Genomic DNA, 11715 nt, shown 5'->3' with positions numbered 1-11715 from the left:
TTTTCTTCATCAAGGTTGTAATAAATATTTTAAAGGTTCTTCTGACTTCGACTCTTCCTCAGAAATGAACATGCAGGACGCTTAGGTCCTACAACGACATTGCTAAACTGGCATATTTAAGTTAAAAAGGATTTAATTTTTTAGGTGGATGCTCTACTACAAATTCATTGAGACCAGAACTTGGTCACACTGATTTTACAAAGCAGATTTTGTGATACTGTATCTCATGAATGCAGTCGCTGCAAACACAGAGTTAAGGGGCCATTTGGTAGAGAGAGCTGATATCCAGTGGCTGCTCTGTGTGGAATCGCACATCAAAGTTAATCTTGCACCGTCTGCTCTGGCTCCGCGGAGCACTAATCTGCTGTCAGTGTGATGAGGCTCCTGGACCAGTTCCCTTTTCCACCACACAGACACTAATCTGCAAGACTCCTCACTTTTCTCCTCTTCTCCAGCACCTGACAACACAGCAAAGGTCACAGGGGTCTCTTTGAAGCGTCATCTGGTCAATGCTAGTTGACTGTTAACATAGGTTCTTACTGTACACCGATCAGCCACAACATTATGACCATCTGCCTAATACTGTGTACACAGGAGTCAGTGCGGCAGCTGGTTGGCACTCGTGTCACTCTGCAGCTCTGTTTGCATCATCTGTGAATCTGTTTGCTTCCATAGTTGCACTGTCAGGAAGAGCTCAATTGTGCTGAGCATTTATTGGAAAACCTATGTAAAAGGAGTGAAAACTGTGGTCCTGAGGACAAGTTAGAGATAATTGTTTAGACAAATTCAGCAGCCTGAATATCACCACTGGTGTGATATCACCACTATAGCTGATGGATGTTTCCCTTCACAGAGACCAGTGCACAGTATTCCTCATTTTCAACCATTTTAACAAAGATTCAAACAAAATTGGGCATCCAATAGGTATAGCACTTTTACTAATGCCATTAGTATTATTAAGAATAATTTTTTAAAAGAATTGGTCATCTCTGAATTTCTTCATTTTCACCTTTAATCCCACCTCAGGCCTTGATATGCCAGTGGTGAGGTAACTCGCTGCCAGCTTTCAGCGTTCAAGAAGATGCCACCACTCTCTTGCTCGTATGCCGATTAACCTATGATGAATATGAAATGAGTTCGTTAGCATAATCTCTTGGGTGTTTGATTTCATTTCATTATCATGTTCTCTCATAATCCATAGCTCTGGTGCTGCTCCATGCTCTCAGCCCTTCTTTCATGTTCCTTTGCCCTCCCCGTTCAACCACGAAACAGGTAATTGCATTATCAAAGTATTATACGGGTGTTTTGGGAATATATTTTTAGCCCCTGGCTTTCTGAAGTAATGTAAGGAGGATGGGCAGAAACCTAAACGTGGAATGACAAATAAGACTGAGCAATATTTGAGTCGGTTTACCAAGTTTAATCATGTCCTGACTGATCAAAGACTCTCACAACTCCCACCATCCAGACCTCCCTCTGGCACACACAAATTATTATTCTCACACTTGCATGTTTGCAGGATAGCATGCTATATTATGGGTCCATGAGGACACTTAACCCTTGTTAATCTTCCATTAATATAGAGCAGCCATTCATCTAGTAATTAAAAGAAACTGCCACATGGAATTGGTCATAATCATGATGATGACTTTGCACGTAGTGGCAGTGGAATAAGGGGTGTTTTTTGCATAGTACAGCAGTTGTTTCTCGAGTGTCAGCAGGTGTAGACTGAGAGTCTGGAGAGGAGCTCAAGAAAAGAAAAATGTCAAGCAGGGCTGTGCTAGTACTGCATGATAATAGAAAAGGAGGAGGAAAAAGAAAGAAAATGAAGCGTTTCATCTCCAACTCATAGTTAGAAGCTGGCAGGTCCAGGCAGAGGAAGGATGAGTCAAATTTTTTTTTTAAGAAGATCTCCCAAATGAGAGAGGGCGTGCATGCTAATGTCAAAGACGCAGTGATAACTAGCCGCCTGGTTTCGCAGGGTGAGGGTTAAGCTGGGATTTGGATGGATGAGGGAATACATGTTTGAAATGTGAGCGAGAGAGAGCTGAGGTGCCTTTGCCAGAGTTGTATGAAGGGAATTATTCTATATGGTTTATCAGTCTGTCTGCATGGCGAAAAGAGACCAATATCACTGGCCTTTATTGGTTCTGTGTAATTTCTGACAGTCCAAGGTGAACATTCAGCTGGATGATCAAGGCCGCATTGACATTGCTGCATCACCTTCTTCATTTACAATTCATTAACATCAACTGGCATGTTGCCATGCATGCATGCAGTTTCCTTGAACTTCACATGCTAACCTTCGGCTTTGTCTATTGGCTTTCAAAACTCCGCAGAGAGTTGATCTCAGCTGCTCCACACTACATTTTTCTGCATTTTACCATCCAGTCGGAACAATGCAGTGAATGAGTTGGTGGTGTTCACCTATCTCATAGTCGTCCTTCCCTGTGGCTCTTGTTTGCAGATACTCAAACTGGAGCCCTCTGGTTTTCCTAGCACACACATTAGCTACACCGGGCTGTGCGGTCCTCGCCTCCCTCCTATTTCTGTGTTCCCATCTCCCCGTTATACTGTGTAGTTCTGCCATCCTCTCCTTCTCTCCCTTATCACCTACGGTGAAAATCTAGTGGACTAATCCCAGCGCCTGTGGGATTCTCTCCTCTATAATGATGTATATCTGAGGGATAGCATTATAGCAGAGTCCTATCAGTCCACAAACTCTTAATCCTATCAGTCTTTGGTGTCCAAACCCGACAGAAGCAGTGCTTTGGATGTTGCGCTCCCAGCCTGTAGCCAGAGAACATCAGGAATGATGCATGCTGTTTAGGGATCATGATCAAGATCATGATCATTTGTTGTGCTTCAGTTTCTTGAACTCTTGTAGGATACAGTATCTCCCTGAGAATTGTATTGCAGTGGTAAATACTGTAGCTGTGCTGCAGTACTGAAAAATTTGTGAAGTGTGTTAGCCACCAGTGATGCTGCCAGTCTCTCTGCCATTACAAAGATTTTTATTTGCACTGTTTTACTGTCTGTTCATGGTGAGAGGAATAAATGTCCAATGTCCTTAATATTTTTCATCCTCTTCAAAACACAAAACAGATTTCCATTTGGTGCATCAGTAATATAAGTAGGCTATAAGGTAGATTGGAGTATTTTTTCTTTATTAAACTAACTTCCCTTACCTGTGTTTATCTGTAAATGCAGCAATCTCTGCTGCATTCTCTCTCTGTACTCTGGTGAGGATCACTATGCCTTTTGGCACAGGCAAAAAGAATCATATATAGCCTGCCCTTTCTTGTTTTTATGAACTAAATTTTTTATGAGGGCTCTTAATATGACATAACTACCTCAAGACCTCTCCTGCGGCACTTCACAAATCTTGTGGATTTCACAAATACAACCCCAGAAATTTTATATTTTCTTGTCACTCATGTTAGTCTGCGTCTGTGACACACAGGCAGTATAATCCATTTTCTTGAGATTCTGAATTCATGGTTTTAAGTGCATGATGGAGTTTAGGAGGAAAATGACTTTTTTCGGGGGGTACATCTATTTAACTGTCAGTATGGGTGAATATTGTGCTCTTTCAGCCTTGTGAGGAAGGTACAGAGAGCCATACGGTCATAGAGCATTGCTCCATTTGCTCCTTGTCATTCCTGTAAAGTATGGAACCTTTCTCGGTTGGTCACTTTAAGGCTTTATCACTTCTATGTCAAGTCTTTAGATAATATCTTAATGTTGTGTCCACGCTAGTGCTCTTTGATTCTCTGCAGTTACTTTAAATTTCACATCACGCCCGCAGGAGATGTCACCACTTTAAGGCTGTCTGATACTTCATGACCTTGACACTTTCCCAATGTCCCCGCACAGTTCTAATGCTTCTCTCCGTCATTATCAGCTTTTGATTGCGTGACAGTATCAGGATAATTGACAAGTTTTGGTCTCCCAGGTTTGGAGGGCCTGCCTGTGCTGTAGGAACCATTGAGCTGTGAAACCAAGTGAGTGAATTACCTCAGGAAGCAGTGATAGCAAGCTTGGTGTGCAGAGGGGTGTTCGGTGAAGGTCAAACTGAAAATCATGCACTCGCTGAATTATCAAAGGTGTGTTGAGGACACTTGATACAGAAAGCATGTTTTGATTTACCTTTTACATTAAAAAATGATATATTATTTTGATTTATAAAAATGCTAATGTGTCACACTAAAAACGGCAGACCTTGACGGTTTTTCTAGTTACGGTACGATTAGTTGTGCACAACAGATGCCAATGGGTCTTATGAATGTGTCTCAGGACAATTTTCTTGGCTCGCAGATAACAAGAGACAAACGCTGAATAGGATGCAAAGTTTAACCAATCTGATGGAAGAAGGTGAGATTGAAATTGATTTGAGCTACAGATTATCAGATTGCAGGCCCCTCAGTAATTACTAGCATGAAACAATTGGGAGAGATGTGAATGAGATAGGACAGTGCACTTAATTCATCTTAATTTTAATCAGCTGATAAATCAAAATGCTTAATGTAATAATCAAATTAGTTTAATTCTGTTGCCTCTCATTGAAATATCAAAGTGAAGTAGATCAAAGTGCAGTTTGATGAAATGGAGATTTATTGTCTTTTCCATGACAGATTTAATAGGAAGGCTCCTTACAGTCCGGCAGCTTTAACATCTTCACAGGATTTTTCTTCTTTTGAACACCTTGACCTTGATCGCTCGCTTCAGTGGAATCACACACTGCAAGGCCATTTGAACAACAGTCATTCCCTTTCCTTTTATTAATGTGCTTTACAAGAGTTACTTCTGCAGGAGGCAACTTAGTTTCATGGTGGAACCCAGGAAGAGGAAGCTAGAACTACTGACAAAGGATCTCCTGCACCCCTTTTTGGTTCCTAATTGTCAGCATTGCTAAGCTGGTGTGTGAGTTGATGGGACAATGAAATTTAAACCTCTGTGATGGAAACCTGTCTTTCCTCCACCAACCCCCAAGGTTTGTTTATTTGTGTGCAGCAGGCACAGCTGCTCAGATGACCAGAAAAGGTCAGGTTTTTACAATTTAGGCTCATTTTAGCTGAAACAATTACCTTTCATCCTTTCATTTCATTTTAGCTCAAATAAAAGAGCTGCCCTTTCTCTGAGAAGGGAAATAAACAAATGATGTGTTTGTAAAGTCATCCAGATATCTTGTCATTTTTTTTTTTTTTGTTCTCGCTTCCTACTAACCAGATGGCAGTCAGATTTCAGACACAGAGTTCTGGAAGACAATCAAGGAACAAGATTGCTTTTTTAGAAAGGGGGATTGGTTTAACTAGATGTCAAATTAAAGGGCTTTTCACATACACACACACACACACACACACACACACACAGATGAGTACTTGTTCCCGTGGCCACGTGTGTGTGTTTCAGGTGTGCCCGTGTTTTTGGGGGTTGGCTCTTGCTGTGAGGCAGCGAGGTCATGTGCAGAAATCTTTCTCAGAGCACCCCCCGATGGAATACCGCACCGCTTTTAAGGTCAACTGCACAAACTCTGCCTCACAGGTTGATACAGGGACTCATGAATGTTTGATTGGTCTATTATCCCGGCCGGGCGGGGACATTCATCCACCGGTCCTGGAGTTCAAATATTCCTTTTAGTCTGACATTTCTCCTACACAGTTTGAAGCAAACCCCCAGTTTCACTCTCTTACCGTGCTGGCCTTCATCTGCAGTCCTGTCATCTCACCGTAGGGCAATTCTACAGAATGTGTTTTTAAGACCGGTGCAAGTGCACGCGCTATGGTTTCAGGTGGGTGGAACTGTGGAATTGATACTCAGTCATTCCGACACTCCTCTTCCTCCTCTGCAGGGTGGATAAGGATCTGGCCATCCATCTTTGTGTCTCACCCGTGTCAGCTTCAGGTAGCAAACGTGGGTAACTGGTAGTCGGAGACAACAAGAACAAAGCAGAAACATTACTTTAATCTCTCATGCTGTTAATTCCTACCTCTGCCATCATCCAGGAGGCAGAGCTTTGTGTATCGCAGCTTTCCCCTTATGAACAATCCATCACTGTTAGTGCTTTTCTCTGGAGTGTGGTTGCTCCTTTCTTTTTTCACCTGTTCTCTACTGTGCTTTGCTTTCAAAAGATGACGCTCGCGGAAAGGACTGCAATCCATTGTATTCCACAGTTGACTGTTCAGACATATTTTCAAATCTCGAGGAATCTTGCCACTCCTCGCACTGGAATAAAACGCACATGAGCAGTCATATTTTTATGAGGAAATGCTGCTTTGCATTTTTTATGTAGATCTCTTAATAGGCTTTCAACAGTACGTCCGGAATCCATAATTGACACCTGCTGTCGGGCTCTGGTGGTGATTACATAGGAAAAGGATTTGACCTGTAATGAACTGTGAAACTAATGACATCTGTGTGAAATTACTCAACTTGAAAGCAAACTGTTGTACATGAGGTCCCATCAAGCGTGATATTAAAATGTCCACTTTTACATCTTTCCGCTCAAGCTCTGTACAAGCCCGGGCTATTGGACCCAACGTTATGGAAACCTGAGGCTAATGACTCAAACAGACAGCCGTAGGCATTAGACAACTTCATTTATGAAATAGTCAACCTCCCGTGTAGCGATACATTCACATTACCCTGCCTCACTTGAGAGAAGCACTGCTGTCACAGTCTCTGAGCAATGCTGATGTCCTTTCCTACCTGCATTCATCTTACTCTCAGGAGGTAATGGTCTTCTCAGGTCATTTGCGCATTAGGGTCTCGATCAATCATATTACCTACCTGCAATCCTGTGGTCCTCTGCAGGAAACAAGGAAAACATACATGCTCTAAATCATTCAGTTGCACTTTTTCTTTTTTTTTTTTACCACAGCTCTCTGCTGGCCTCATGAATGTGCAGGATGTGTTTAAATGATCTGTGTGTACTTTGAAGGCTTGTGCCAATTGTATGGAAAAAACTTAAGGTTTGCTTCTAAATTATTGAATCATAGTCACCTCCTTGTGTGGCAGTATCACTTTGCGCCCTCATGGTCATAATGCCTGGTAGGTGGCACCGGGGGTGTCTGTGAATGTAAAACAAGTGAGACCATGCAGACAGCTTGACAGGCAGGTCCGACAGCCTGACAGAAGACGGGCGCACTAGTCCCTTTAATGGAGATAATTCAGTCCCATCCAACATATGTACACCCATCAGTCTGCTCACGCTGAATGCAGCCTGTTCAACATTTGTATGATGTTGGAAAAATTACGTGGTTGTGCTTAGCTGCCCCATCGGGTCAGCGTCGTGCATGATTTCCAAAGAGCTTCTTTTCTATGTATCTTGAGTATGAATTGTTTGAACGTGGGTTTAATGCTGTGTCTGCATTCAGTATTTAAGTCCATTTTGATAAGGAGAACAAAACACAAGTGGGTGTTACTGAGGCCCACAGACTAAAACAACCTCTCCTGGGTTTGGCATCCCACTGTTCCCTTCCCCTTTTGCTTTTACTCAGTGTGATTCTACTCCTCATATGTTTCACAAGCTGTTTGGTTAACAGAGGTCACAGTGGATATGTAGCACGCTTGGTCACGACGTGAAAGCATTAGCCGGTGCCAGCAGGTGTGTAATTATATATGAAACAGGGCTTGAAAAGAGGAACATCATAACGGCATGTAGAAAGTAGGCCAGGATGCAGAGACTTCACAAAAGTCCTATTTATTCTTCACCCACTTCAAATGTGTGACTTTATATTTGAAGTTGTGAAATAATCCAAGCGCACTGTAACTATTTAAAGACCATTTAAAAAACCATTAAACACAATAACTTAGCATGATAAACATGTCACTTCTTTAAAAGTTTATTTTTTCTTGATTTTCTGTTTCAGATACGGCGACATGGTGCCAAAAACAATCGTGGGTAAGGTGTTCGGGTCTATATGTTCTCTGAGTGGGGTGCTGGTCATCGCCTTGCCCGTCCCTGTCATAGTGTCAAACTTCGGCCGTATCTACCACCAAAGCCAGCGTGCAGAGAAACGACGGGCCCAGAGGGTACTGACTGCCCCCCCCCCCCCCCCCCCCCCCCCCCCCCCCTCTCCCTCTCCTCCACCTTTATTTGGCATCTACAGTATCTCCCTCTTTCCTCTGCCCCTGCCTTATCCAAACGCACCAGAATGACAGGGCAAACGCTGTCTTCCAGAATATTAATCTTTTACTGTGCTTCTGTGTATGTGTGTATTGGGTGGACTAAACTTGCTTGAGTACATTTCAGTGAGAGAAAGAAATAAGAGAGGGAATGACAATGACTGAACAAATGATCCTCAGAGTATTGTGTCAGCAGCTTTTCAATAGCAATATGTGCATTTCTTTCTAAAAGTGTTTGCAAAGGCAGGATTTTATAATTGTATATTTAAGTGTAGCCTCTCCCCACTAAATATTGTGGCTGCCAGAGGGGGACAGAGCCTATTAGTGTGACAGACAACCTGTCAGTGTCTAAAACAGAGGTCTGTTTGTTCAAACAGAAAACTCGGCTTGCTAGAATCCGTGCTACGAAGATTCGAAGCACTAATGCCTATATGCGCTACAAACAAAATGGGCTCCTGTTCGACTCACTGGAGGAGGTAACGGGGCCAAGCAGCGGCATGGGTGCACACTAACTGGGGCCTCGCTTGCATGCCGCTCTGCTCGGGGTCCATGCCACCACACCTGGGCGGGGGGAGGGGGCAATGACTTGTCATGCTGTAACGTGGCCTGTTGTCATTCCAGTGCTTCAATGTGATCGTCTTCTCTCCTACATCACACCTCTCAGCCGCAGCATTGACATGCGTTGTCCACACTCTCTGTCCATACAGCAGGAGAGCCAGGCAGGCACACCTGCCTTCTGGTGGAGCACAACCATTACAGTCACACCGACTCATGACCAAGTTGTGCATGTCTGTCCAACAGGGTTTGGAGGGGAAGGAGGGGACCAGAGGCTTACTGGACAGTGGGTTGCCTAAGGGGGTCTGCTCAGCCCGCATCTCCTCTAAACTCTGTTTTCGAACTGCTGTGTGCCCTGGGTGTTATTTCTAGAGCATCCAGGTTGTAGTGCAGACTAACACAACATACTTTCCATCTCAGTGCCGTGCAGAGCTTCATCAAAGTGTGTAGTGCTGTTGTGGTGCAGAATCTGTGCTGTGTTTGGTCTGTTCGATCTGTGACTAGGTGTGCCACTGCTCTTGCACTGAGATCAGTTCAGTTCTAATTTGAATTTTCCGGTCCCATGCACCAAATCATTGAAAGAATGGCAAAACCAACTGTATCATTGAAACATGTTGTCTCTCTGTGCATCTCTAAAACATCCCATTTCACCAGGTTCTCAGTAGACTGGCTGCCGTGCTACAGATCAGATTCTCAGCCCTCAATGCTTTGCCTACATCATGAGCTAGTATCTGTTGCTTGAGACTGTTTCTGTGCAGTCTCAACCTTCTCATCTCCATTGTCTTTTTTACTTTGTCTTTTTCAAGGCCTCTAAGGAGTCAGGACAAGCCCTGGTGAGAAAGGCCCTCAGCCCTCCTTTTGAGAGCCAGCATCATCACTTGCTGCACTGCCTGGAGAAAATCACGGTAAAATCCTGTTTTTCTAAAAAGCCGTGTCCACTGAGAAAACACAAACATATAGGCATCTTTCATTTTACTATCTTGGTAACAGACTTTACACAGTTTAAAATAGCTGTGTAAAAAAAAAAAAAAATTTATTTTCCTTTTATGTAGAATTGCATCATTCCTGCAGTCTGTGCTGTATCATCAGTGGTGCCAGCCTGTTATAGTGTGTTGCAAATAGAAACAACGTGGGTTTTTTTTCCATCCAGTCACAAACTGTAGAATCTATTTTGTACGCAGCATGATTTAAAAATAGCGCTAAATGGGGCTGGGAAATGTTGAATTCCCTTGCCAGCAACATGCTAAAGATAACAGCCAGTAACATTATTGCTTCTAAAGGACTAGCATACTTTATTGTACACTGTCTATGATTTATAGATGTTAGAGCCGTTTTAATGTGCGGTTGTGACATGAGTTTTACACTTGCAGCTCTAAACCTTACACAGAGACATGGACAGTTAGTAAATCAGTGTTTACTGCTTGTGCTCATTGAAGGTTTCATGCTATTCAGAATGCAGTGCACATGTTTACATCAGGGCTCACAGAGCTGAGGTGTCACACAGAAGGTGTAAGAAAGAGGCATGAGTCAGAATGCTCAGATTCTGTGTGGTGTCACTCTGCCACCTGCTGGCGGAGCGTGAAACATACTTGCAGCCTGACCTTCAAGTCATGCTCATTTGTCACAGTGATAACAGTTGTGAATGTTTTCACAGATGGCACTTAACACGGACATCTGGCCCAATATATTTCTGTTCCCTTGTTGATTCATTTTCCAATTATCGAACAATTTTGCTGGGGATTCTGTTCAGTCTGTTTAGCCTTTACTGTGAAGTATCTTTACTCATTATTTTGCAGAGCTAATCATTGATGTAATAATTGATTCATGAGCAACATTAAATCCAAATTTCCACCTTCTTCCTCTGCAGAATCATGAGTTTGTGGATGAACAGACGTTTCAGGCCAACTGCATAGAGATCTCTGTGACGAATAAGTCGGGCTCCCGAGCCTCTTCCCTGTCCTCATCACCGCACGGACTCAGCTCATGCTGCTCTCGACGCCACAGGAAGAAGAGCAGCTTCAGCCTGCCCAGCACAAACAACCAGGAGCTCAGCACCATACAGATAAGAGAGAGGCCTGTGACCAACAGGTAGGCTGTCTATTTTTGTCTTTGGTCTCTATATTGCTGTGTCTCTCGACACGCATACACACGCGTCCCAACAGCTGAATCTGTATCACTGTCCAGTGAAACATGTTTCTTCAGATTAGTTTATCAGTCAAACTCTTGGCTCTAAAAGAAATAAAGCTGAATGACCTACATAGAAATGCATGAAGTTCAGAACATTTAAGAGTTTAAAAGGCTATTTTCCTTATTTAATGTTATATGGTTTTTGTTTTTATATATGTTTGACATCATACTTGTGCAGTGCTTTTTCAAATTAGTCATGATTGTCCTAAGGAGCCACTTCACCCAAGTTATGGAAAATCATATTGCTATTCACTTGCCTCTAACTCTACTAGTACCCATCTACAGGCAGTTTGATTTTATTTGCCCTGGTTTGACGACATCTGTCTTTGACATTTCTGCTTCCAGCCTGATACTATGAAAGTGAATGGAAGGTGCCTCCAGGGTGTTCACGTAACTCTGGATATTCCCCAGAATATTTTTCAGTAAAGTGACTTTTTACCAGAAAAAAACCTCTCTCTGAAGACTGTTCTGTGGACTGCACAGAACAACTGTGACAGTGTGTCTGGAAAGATGGTTTTGGATGTTAGAAGCGGCACAAATGAACAACTCCATTATATGCATAACTTAGCACAATTATCAGAGCTGAACATCTCAAAGCACAGGCCGGTAAAACTTGAACGATTTGCATTTCTTGATACCACAAGGGCAAGTGAGAAAATTTTAATATATTGGGTGTGAAAAAAAATCATCCATTAGTGAGAAGTGCAAATTCTTTTTGTTGAGTTTGCCTGCCGTTACATGTGATAATAATAATTTGTGTGTGTGTGGTACTTGATTTTGTATGCAACAAGGCATACTTTGAGAAATGTAATGTTTTCTTGTGCAATCAAAAAAATAAACCCAGTA

General features: G+C 42.7%; 1 protein-coding gene across 2 annotated transcripts in view; it reads left to right on the top strand.

Annotated features, from left to right (window-relative positions):
- The window catches only part of kcnd2 (potassium voltage-gated channel, Shal-related subfamily, member 2), a 41863-nt gene that overhangs the window by 28138 nt on the left and 2010 nt on the right, over positions 1-11715 (top strand). The window contains exons 3-6 of one of the 2 annotated variants that reach the window (XM_020623405.1): positions 7872-8034; positions 8505-8603; positions 9489-9587; positions 10550-10770. In XM_020623405.1, the coding sequence (XP_020479061.1) occupies positions 7872-8034; positions 8505-8603; positions 9489-9587; positions 10550-10770 (582 nt within the window). The remainder of the gene's footprint in view (positions 1-7871; positions 8035-8504; positions 8604-9488; positions 9588-10549; positions 10771-11715) is intronic. The other variant, XM_020623413.1, reaches the window with a different exon arrangement.

This window comes from Monopterus albus, unplaced genomic scaffold, assembly GCF_001952655.1.
Source record: "Monopterus albus unplaced genomic scaffold, M_albus_1.0 scaffold7.1, whole genome shotgun sequence".
Taxonomy (NCBI): Eukaryota; Metazoa; Chordata; class Actinopteri; order Synbranchiformes; family Synbranchidae; genus Monopterus; species Monopterus albus.
Note: the sequence above shows the minus strand (reverse complement) of the source record. Positions and strands in the feature narration are given on the sequence as shown.